Source organism: Sorex fumeus, unplaced genomic scaffold (assembly GCF_029834395.1).
Source record: "Sorex fumeus unplaced genomic scaffold, SorFum_2.1 ptg000009l, whole genome shotgun sequence".
Lineage (NCBI taxonomy): Eukaryota > Metazoa > Chordata > Mammalia > Eulipotyphla > Soricidae > Sorex > Sorex fumeus.
In genome coordinates, this window is record NW_026606066.1 from 10,165,960 (window position 1) to 10,176,416 (window position 10,457).

Genomic DNA, 10,457 nt, shown 5'->3' on the forward strand with positions numbered 1-10,457 from the left:
AAATAAAATAAAAATGTTAGAGTTGAAAGCTGTCCCCTGGACTTTATCCCTGTTATTAAGGCAGGTCATTATTTCCTCTTATTAATAATTTGCTTACATTGGCATAAGTCCCAGCAGTTGGAAAGTATCTGCACAGTTTATGCACAAAAGTCCTGGATTACAGTGAAGTGGAGAGAATGCAGACAACCTAATACTGAGATGGAAAGACTCCATCAGTACAAAATTGGCCCCATACTCTGCAGCAATGTAAGGACTCCAGAGCAACACTCAAGCAGTGATCCCAGGTTAGAGAGGGTGGGAACTTCGGAATATGAATTATTTTCCCCTCCTGCTTTGCATTCTAACACTGTTAAATTGTGTTCAGGTGTGATGTTCATTACTGGAAAAATTTTGGAAGCTAAACAATATTCAGTCTCCCTGTAGTTTATGAGTTACCACTTAGGTGTTGTAGTAAGGGGGGGTGGAATCCTTGCAAACACACCTCTTCTCCCTCTAGTTGATGACTGATTTAGCTTCCAGACATTGTTTTTCTCATACATCTTTTATCCAGCTTCATGAATATTTAGCTTTCAATATATAAGGGCCAGTTTTCAGGGTTGCCAAAAGTAGTAGTGCCATTTAACACTCTAATAATCCCATTCGAAAGCTGCTAATTCATTTCCATGACACCTCTGTGAATTGTTCTCCTGTGTTTAGAACATTAAGAGTCCTGGATATACAGTGTCCTAAGGCAAAATGGGAAATGGGGGAAGATGACTTTTGGTTTTAAGAGACACAGGGACCATTTCTCACCGGACTCAAAATGGTATTCATTTAGGAGCATACGCATGCTTATGTGTCAGTTTGCCTTTCTAAATGTGTCTTCATAGAACCATATCTAGAACATTAGCTCTGAGAATTATCTGACCAGCACAGCTCTCGTAAGGGATACATGCAGGCATGCAAATGGATCGACAGGGAAGGAGTCCACTGCAGAGATGTGACAAGTCCAAGGAACTGAGTTTATTGGTCTCATGTACCAGAAATAGTATGAGTCAGAAATCTCCAGGATTTCTCAGAGTTGGGATAGGCTACCTTCCCCCACTTCCCAATACTCCTGGAAGCACTGGCAGTAACTCCCATATGAACCAACTCCAGAGCCACCATGTCAACTCTACTACCGGCCTTGCTCCAGAGACCCAAAAGTAAATCTTGAAAGAGTTCAAAAGCTGCAACTAATTCAGACCCCTGCATGGCTGAACAGACTGGGGTAAATTGGAGGAGGTTGTGTTGGCTGAGAGTTGGAAGTGGGGTGTTGGGAGATGGTGGGAGGGAAACAGGGGCCATTGGTGTGGGAAATGTACACTGGTGGAGGGATGGGTACTGGATCATTGTATGACTAAAACCCAATTATGAACAACTTTTTAATGATCTATCTCATGGATATTCAATTTTAAAAATTAAAAAAATGTAATGTTGAGTTCATGCCTCACTCAGCTTACTCAGTAGTTGAATAAATAGCAGTATTCCTACATTCGAAAAACAAGAAATAGTATGAGTTATTCATACATCAGTCTGTTATATCTGCAAATGGAAGGCTAGATGAATGCACCTAGAGATTGGAGATAAGGGGTTATTTACATGCCAGAGGGCAGCTAAATTGCTCTCTTCTTTGGGTCAAGAAAGTCTAAAATTTGCTGTGGACTCAAATGGAAAACTAGAAACAATTATAGAACTGGTCTACTGACAATTTTGTCCTACTGACTTTTGTTTGACTTTTAAACTATAGCTGTCTTTTTTGCATAATAAATGTTTTTGTTTGGATTTTGTTTTTGTTTTTGTAACTACCAATATCCAGTGGTGATCAGGGGACACTCTAAGCTCTCTGCTCAAAGGTTGCTCTAGGCAGTGCTCAGAGGACTATGCAATTCAGGGACTGAACCTGGGCCTCCAGTATGCAAAGTGTGTGCATCAACCCACTGAATGCTCTTCCTGATACCTGCACAGTAAAAGGATCAGGGCAATAGTAAAATTCATAAAACTATATAATCAAAAACTATGTAATTCATAAGCATTCATTAAAAAGCAGTAAAATTTCAGAGTGAGAACAGCCATAGACCTATGTTGCTTTCCTTTCAGGGAAAAAGAATATGATTCATGCCAGAGATTAGCCAATTAGAAAGTGTAGCTCGACACCTCTCTAGGCAGAGGATTTCCAATTGAAACATTAATTTGAAAATGCTTTTCCAGTAGTTGCTTGTGTGTGTATGTGTGTGTGTGTGTGTGTGTGTGTGTGTGTGTAAGAGAGCAAGCAAGAGTGGGGGAGAGAGAGAGATACAGAGACAAAGTGTTTAGCAGAAATGCACATTTATCACTTAATATAGAATATAGTGATAATGCACATTTATCATTTTATCACTATATTCTATATTAAGTGATAATCATAAACCTACTAAATAATTTAATGTAGAAGAGACAACAGATCAAAAAAAGAAACAACAGATCAAATAATAGCTTATTATCTTAATTTACAGTTGAGGAAAATGAGATTTAAAGTTTAGTCATTAGTGACAGAGCCAGTGCCAAGCCCCTGACTAAATCTTAGACATCCAAATTAATTCAGTTTTGATTCATGGCTCCAGGAGACCTAACATGCATTTTGAAGCCAGATCATGTTCAGTGAGACCCAAAATGGAGGATCCAGATGATTAAAATTTCCAGCATTCAATATTTGTGATGGTTAGCGAGAAGGAACTCAGTAAAACACCATAATTGTGGTTGCAAAGTTTTTCAAATTTGTTCATGAGAGAATTAGAGGCAGGATTTATCTAACTGCCAAGGTAGGTAGATGCTTTCTCCATATTTTGTGCCCAAGAGAATACATTGTAAAGCACCAGATATCTCTTCATGTTAGAAATAAAATAGCCACCAAACTTAGTTTCATCTATTACACATTTCAGCAGGGAGAATCTTTTTTGGAGCACTAGAACATAGTGTAACCACTAGGAGTCACTGAATTTTTAATTCTTTAAGTTTTGCTGACCCTTTCTGGGAACACTGAGGTTATCCTGTCAACCACTTAAAGCACCAAGGTTATAACTGAGATTGTTAACAACCTCACTCACAAGTTCAGCATATGCTCCAAATTGTGGACCTATCTCTATTCTCCTGTCTTTCACAGTTCATATGGAATAAGGAACAAGTCTACAAGGCCATATTAATTCTAGGGAACAGATTCACTATTTTATGTGGTATAGTGGAAATGAACTAAGACAAGGCAGCTAAGTTTTGATGTCTACAAAATAAATGCACTGTGAAGAGGTTAGTGGGGAGTTAAAGAAGGGAACTGCCCTGACCCGCCTACCCAACATGCCACCTTCCATCTTCTGTGCCTGGCAATGAGGGTTGAGCTCAGCCTCACTGGCAGGGAGATGCCATACTGACCACAGATGGACAATCCATCAGCATTCATAAAGACATCAGTTAGAGCTGACTTATGGTTTCCTCAGCTTTGCTAGTCATGATGATTATGTAAATTTATCTGAGGGCTATTGACTTGTAATGCCAGAGAAAATATGTCACATTTCTCTATTAGTTTGTGAGATGTAGAATGAATCTTGCTCTCTCTTTTTCTCTCTCTCTCCCTTAATAGCATGACATGGGCTTAAACTCCACTTCTACCCACTCTAACGTACTTCATGAACTCATCAAATTACTTCTACCATGCCTGGTGATGTGGCATTTATTATTATGGGAACTGGTGCATCTGGCGACTAGGTCAGGGAGATTAATTTTTTTTTCCATGCAACCCAAGTGTTCAGTACGGGTTAATGCCAAAATTCACCAACATTGTAGAGGTCAGAGGAAGCCCAGCTACCAGAAAAAAATAAAATTAAAAGGGTCCTGGTGAAATTGAAATATTTCCTTTAGAGCTTTTCTTCTTTTTCTACTCTTTGCACACTTGATGGGAGAGACTCCACTGTCTATTGCCCAGATGGGTGCAGTGTTAGGAGAATAGCAGAAGAATGTTTAGAAAATGTGTTGTGGAGTGAAGAGTAAGTTATGAGATTTAAATAAATTTTGAAGCTAAGGAATTCTATAGGTGACAGAAATAAATGCTTTCAAATAAAATGTGATCTCTAAGTTCATCTTACTTTATCAAAATATTTCAAAGATCCTGGGAAAATATAGCCTGTTAGCTCAGATCTATGACAGTCTCCATTTTCCTGGCCAGATCTCTTCCCCCTCAAAACACCAAAAGAGATCAGGCGAGGCTTTAGAGAAATACTTTCAGAGGTTTTTCTCCCCTCCCAAAAGGTCAGGTATTCCTCACAAAGCTTGCCAGGGATTGTTACTGTTCAATCATCAAATGTAGACACATACAAACATACAAACACATACAGAACACATATTGTAACCAGGGAAGGTTACAATATGTGTTGAAAGGTTGAAAGAATGGCAGGAGTGAATAGGAATTATAAAAAGATCTGAGATTTGGAGAGGAAAACGTTCTTAAAGGTACACATTTTGAGAATAAGAAAGGTAAGGTAAAGGTAAAGGCCCTCCCGTTGATCGTCGATTTGCTCGAGCGGGCCCAGTAACATCTCCATTGGAGACTTTGTTGTTACTGTGTCTGGCATATCGAATACTCTCGGTAGCTTGCCAGGCTCTCCGAGAGGGGCGGAGGAATCGAACTCGGGTCGGCCATGTTGGCCGCGTGTAAGGCGAACGCCCTACCCGCTGTGCTAAGGAACCTAGAAATCCTGAAATGACTAGATAAATGATTTATCTAATACCACAGAACCACAGATGAATGAGCCACACTTCACTAGAAGCAGTTATGCTCAAAAAGAGAATGTCCTTAGGATTTTCTAAGTATAGTATCATATCGTCTGCAAATAGTGATAGCTTGACTTCTTCCTTTCCTGTCTGTATACTCTTGATACCTTTATCTTGCCTAACTGCAATGGCCAGGACTTCCAGTACTATACTGAATAGTAGTGGGAAAAGTGGGCAAACTTGTCTTATCCCTGATCTTAGAGGGAAGGCTTTTAGTTTTTCCCCATTGAGAATGATTCTTGCTGTGGGCTTGTGGGCTTTGACTATATTGAGGAAAGTTCCTTCGATGCCTTCTTTGCTGAGAGTTTTCATCATAAATGGGTGCTGGATCTTGTCAAAAGCTTTCTCTGAGTCTATTGATATGATCATATGATTTTTATCTTTTCTTTTGGTGATATGATGGATTATGTTGATCGATTTCCGAATGTTAAACCATCCTCCATCCAGGGCTTCACAGATGGAATAGAGAAGACATCTGTAGATGTCTCGCCAGAAAGAAGGAGAATGTTAGCAATCAATATTAAATCAGATTTCTGTCTCACAAAAGCTTCTTCAATGTCATCCCAAATAACAAGTAGTAAGGGACAATGTGTTTGGGTATGAAATGACTAACACTGCTATTAAGGTTATTCATGCTTATTTGGCTCTGGAATATAGAATCTGACTCTGAATAGCCCATGGCCATGCAGGTTAACTGCTATGGTTGCACTTGATGCTAAGGAATGTCTGGATGGGCCAGACTCTCCTTTGTTGACCATTCAGCTTATGGTCTAGTATTGTAGCTCTTGCTTCACAGAAACATAATACATACAGCTCCTGGACAGTAACAGTATCACCAAGGAGGCCTGAAAATGGAGTTAAATTAAAAGCACTGTTCTGGTGTCAATAATTGTAATTTGATATTTTGTTCTTATTAAGAACTTCTAAGTCATTGACACAATGTTTTAGGCAGCTTTGGAGATGAAGTTGGCATAATTTATTCCATGACAATATTATCACACATTAGATGAGCAAACAAAACTTGATAAGGTTTATGACTAAATTATTATTTTAGTCATTGAGACTTTAACAAAGGTATAAATGTTTCTGGATATATAAATATTTGGCTATAACATGAAAAGTGTTTTCCTTTCATGTTTTTTCCACTGGTCATTGGCTTATGATGGAATTTGAAGTGTTTAGTTTCACTCTTCCATGTGTACACAAGACACCCAGCACCCACTTTCCAAAGATTCCTTCAATCATTCCTCATTGCCCCATCTCCTTGTATTCAGGCAAACTGTACATATTCCATCAAGGTTAAGAGAGAGTTGTTACTTGTAGGTTTATGTTCAATATTAATATTTCACATATGAGGGAAACCATCTAATAATTTTTATTCTTTCTTTTCCTCACTGATTTAACTTAGCATAATTACAACAAGTTCTACCCATTTTCTTTCCAAAAGGCATGATTTCATCTTTAAATAGAAGAGTATATTCCACTGAGTATATTTATTCATCCAGTCATCCATCAATGAACATTTAGATTGATTTCATGCCTTAACTATTGGGAGTAATGTGGCTATAAACATAGCAGTACAAATATAAATTTGAATGACTTTCTTATTATTCAGATATTTGCCTAGGAGCGTTATTGCTAGATCATAAGGAATTTTCATATTACTTAAAACATCTCTATTTTCATAGAGATTGCACTAATTTATATTCCCAGCCAACAGCATGCTAGAATTCCTTTCACTCTACAAAATAAGTTTTTGGTTTTCTTTTATAATGGAAGTAACATTACATTATGTTTCAGGTGTTCATAACTGAAAATCAATGTGTATATATTTTATTATTTACCTCTAAAAGTCCAATTCTGTCCTTCACCATACCAATATTCCTTCTTTCCCTATTCTTCTGGGAATCAATTGGTCATACAGCCCCACCTTTTTTGGTTTTGTTTCAATTAATACATTTCTTTGTCTTCTCTATATACTCCATATACAAAAGTATGTATAATTAGAAATCATTTTTGATGCACAATTTTTCAACTTTCTAATCAATCAGTTTCTAATTCTTAGGACACTGTAAATAATTCCAAGACTTATAATGTGTGATTTATAATGTATCAGACTTACTAAGTTTCTGTTATCAGAACCTACATATAAGATAAAGCTAGAGACCCAGAAATATTTTATAATTAGTCCTATGTTGATTAAAATTAGAATTTTATAAACCTAGAAAGACTTGTCTACGCTCTATGACAAGAATTGGTAAAGTTTTTCTGTTCAGGACCAGGCAGTAAACATTTTAGGTTTTGCCAGTCATATGAATTCTGATAAGACTAGACACATTCAGGTTGCCATGGCCATAGATTGTCATATGTTGCCACTTCCCACATTGTCGTTGTGATGTGGAAATAACCATAGAATGTGTATGGATGAATTAGGAAGACTATGTTCCAATAAAATTTTATTTTCAATGGCAGAGAGGCCAGTCTGGTCCAATGATTATAGTCTATAGACCTTGGCTCTATGACATCTCAGTGGAGTCATTTCACTCATTCAACAAAGTTTTGAGTAGCTATAATAGAATGTGAATATTGCTAGATCTGGGGGAAATAAACAGTGAGCAAACATTGCTCTTGTTTTTATGGACCTTATGTTTTATCAGGAAAAGAGACAAACAAATAAGCAGTTACAAAAAGTATGATAGAATGTTAGTTCAGAGAGAGTCTAGTGCATGGTTGGGAAGTCTCTGTTCCATGGGTCATATGAGCATATAAGGCCCATGAAATCATGTGGTCTAGTCTTGGTACATAACAGGAAGGACACAGGTGCTTTTTGTTGGCTTCCCACAGACTGTCTGTATTGTATGGTCCATGATAAATATACAAATGGTCTTTTATAGACAGAGTTCCCCACCTCTGGTCTAGGACATCAACAACCTATATCCAGATTCTAAATAAACAAACAAATAAATGAAAAATCAGAATCAGTCAAAAACTAGACTTTTTTTCTGGATCTGTGGTAATTTAATGTGAGCTACCTGTGTGCTTTCATTGCTTCCCCTACTCCATGGATTCAGACTTTTTGAAGGAAGTGGTTGAAAAATGAGTTGGAGTTAATCTGATAAAAGGGTGTGGTGAAAGACAGGAGAGCATTCCAAGCAGGAAGAATAATAGTTGGCAGAAAATTGTTTCTCAACTTTTGGAGACTTGAGTTCCTGAGGCAAGGGAGCCAGACTTTTTGTGAGCAAAGGAAGGTCAATGAAGAGACGTAATTTACATGTAGTCAGAGTGGGAGGAGGCACTGGATATGATAAGAGTCAGATGGAATAGGGAATAGAGATGCAAAGAAATTATAGTAATCAAGGAGTTGCACAGAAGATTAAATATCAAGTAGTCACATCACTTTATGAAAGCTACTTGCTGGCAGGCTCAGTTAGTTTATTCCTGACCTAATTTTTTCAAATTTGAGCCCAAAGGCCAGTGCTAATTTGCATGTCCAAGAGTCATGTTTGTCTTGAAATCTAAGCCACATCACATTGTAAATGAGAATTTGGAAAGACATTAAGTGTAAATGCCTGTTCTGAATGTTACTATTTAATTGCATTTGGAAGAGAAAATCATTTAAAAGATGAAAATAAGGAGAATTATTCACAACTAAAATTAATTAAAATGTTGGCAGAATAGATTGCATACTAAACATCAAAAGTAAACTCTGAATGGCATTCTTCTATAATCACTTACTTATTCCCACACGACAGGGGCTGCACTGAGGTTTGTTGTAATAACAGACACAGCTGTGGATTTCTTCTCTGAACTCTGGTTTCAATAGGTCACCTTAGACAACATCATCACATGAAGTATTGAACTTGACCAGGAACTAGCTGAGGAATTATTTTAATGCAGCAAAGAAAATCCCAACTTGGCAAGCTTCACTGGACATATAATGTGTACTTATGACTTTTGTGAAGGTGAAAAATAATTTATAAATTGTGAAAGCAATAGAAATTTGCCAGAAACTAGTTGTTATTCAAACCCACAATTCATATTAAAAACTCTACTTTAGAAAATTAATAGTTAGGGATTAAAAAGGAACTAAAGCAGTCTTTTTAACTTAGCTTTAAAAAAAGATCATAAGGACATAATAAGCAGCAGAGAAACACCCATAATGAATTTATATTGGGAATAAGTTTAATCCTCCAAGAACAAATTGAATACTCAAATGCAATTAATGTTGTTAGCAAAACCTTATCTCTGCTTATGCCTTTAATTCAAATTGCTGACTCTGGGAAAAGGGGAGTAGGCTGAGTCTATGTTTCTGCCAATTTGAAGTACGTTTGTGTACATCTCAAAAGGGAACTGATACTCAGGAAAGAGTGAGACCAGGAAATGGTTAGAAATATTTGGATAACGCATTCCAAAAGAATGAAGAAATCTCATAGTGGTTCTTTGATCTCTTGGACCTGAGTAAGGAGTCATCTAATTAAGTTTAGAGACAAACTGCAAGTAGACAAGTAACAGGTTGTGCTATAAGGGTAAAGGGGCCAAGAGAAAAATTCCTCCAGGTAGATCTTGATTCTTCTGGCATCTAACCAGGGTTGATTATTTGGAAGGAAGGCATTCTGGATGGTCTTTGTTTGTTACCATAAAGGTAAAGGTAAAGGTAAAGGCCCTCCCATTGATCGTCGATTTGCTCGAGCGGGCCCAGTAACGTCTCCACTGGAGACTTTGTTGTTACTGTGTCTGGCATATCGAATACTCTCGGTAGCTTGCCGGGGAAGCAATAAAAAACAAATCATCTAGCATTGCCTTTTCAGCAGGTTTGAGTGGTGGTGGGACTGGTGTCAAAATATCGAATGCAACCAAAGTAGAGAGAGTATGGGGGAAATTGTCTGCCACACAGGTAGGGAAGAGTTGGAACAAGGGAGTGAGGGGGGAAAATACTGGGGATTTTGGTGGTGGGAAATATGCACTGGTGAAGCAATGGGTGTTTGATGATTATACGACTGAAGCTCAAACATGAAAGCTTTGTAACTATATATCATGGTAAGTCAATAAAAAGGGGCAAAAATAATAAAATAAAATTAACATTCTGAATTAAAAAAAGTAATGTGGAGTTCATGCCCAATTCAATCAGCTTAACCAATGGCTGAATAAATAGCAGTACTCCTACATAAATAGATAATTTATATATTTTTGATAAGTTAAAAAAATAGAGGAAAGGTACAAAAAGAAAAAAAATGAGCCCTTAACCTGACTGTCAAAATAATGAATGGTGTTGGTATGCTACTGGCCCATCTGCTTCGATCCAGACCTGGGAGGGGGGATTGTGTTCACTGTACAGGTAGGATGAAGGAAGATTCACAGAATCAAGCTTTCTCCACTGCCTTCTGGGCCTGCTAGTGAATTGAAATGAAGCAACAAATGGACACTGAGAGCCACCTAGAAAGGAAAACAGAGATCACAAAAATGACAACACACAGCCTAGAAGGTGAACAGCAGGGAAGGAGGTGGACAAATCAGTCTTTGGCACCTGGGTTCACTGTGATGATGGGGCATATAAATGCTGCACCTTCACACCACTTTCCTGTTCTTCAGGTAAAAAGGCCCTCCCGTTGATCGTCGATTTGCTCGAGCGGGCCCAGTAA

The 10,457-nt window shown here is 37.8% G+C and overlaps 1 protein-coding gene across 1 annotated transcript in view; it reads left to right on the forward strand.

The window, feature by feature from the left end:
* Window positions 1–8,791, forward strand: part of UPP2 (uridine phosphorylase 2) — a 29,766-nt gene extending 20,975 nt beyond the window's left edge. Inside the window, 1 exon segment of the mRNA XM_056110440.1 lies at window positions 8,571–8,791. Coding sequence (XP_055966415.1) covers window positions 8,571–8,791 — 221 coding nt within the window.
* Window positions 8,792–10,457: the final 1,666 nt, after the last annotated feature.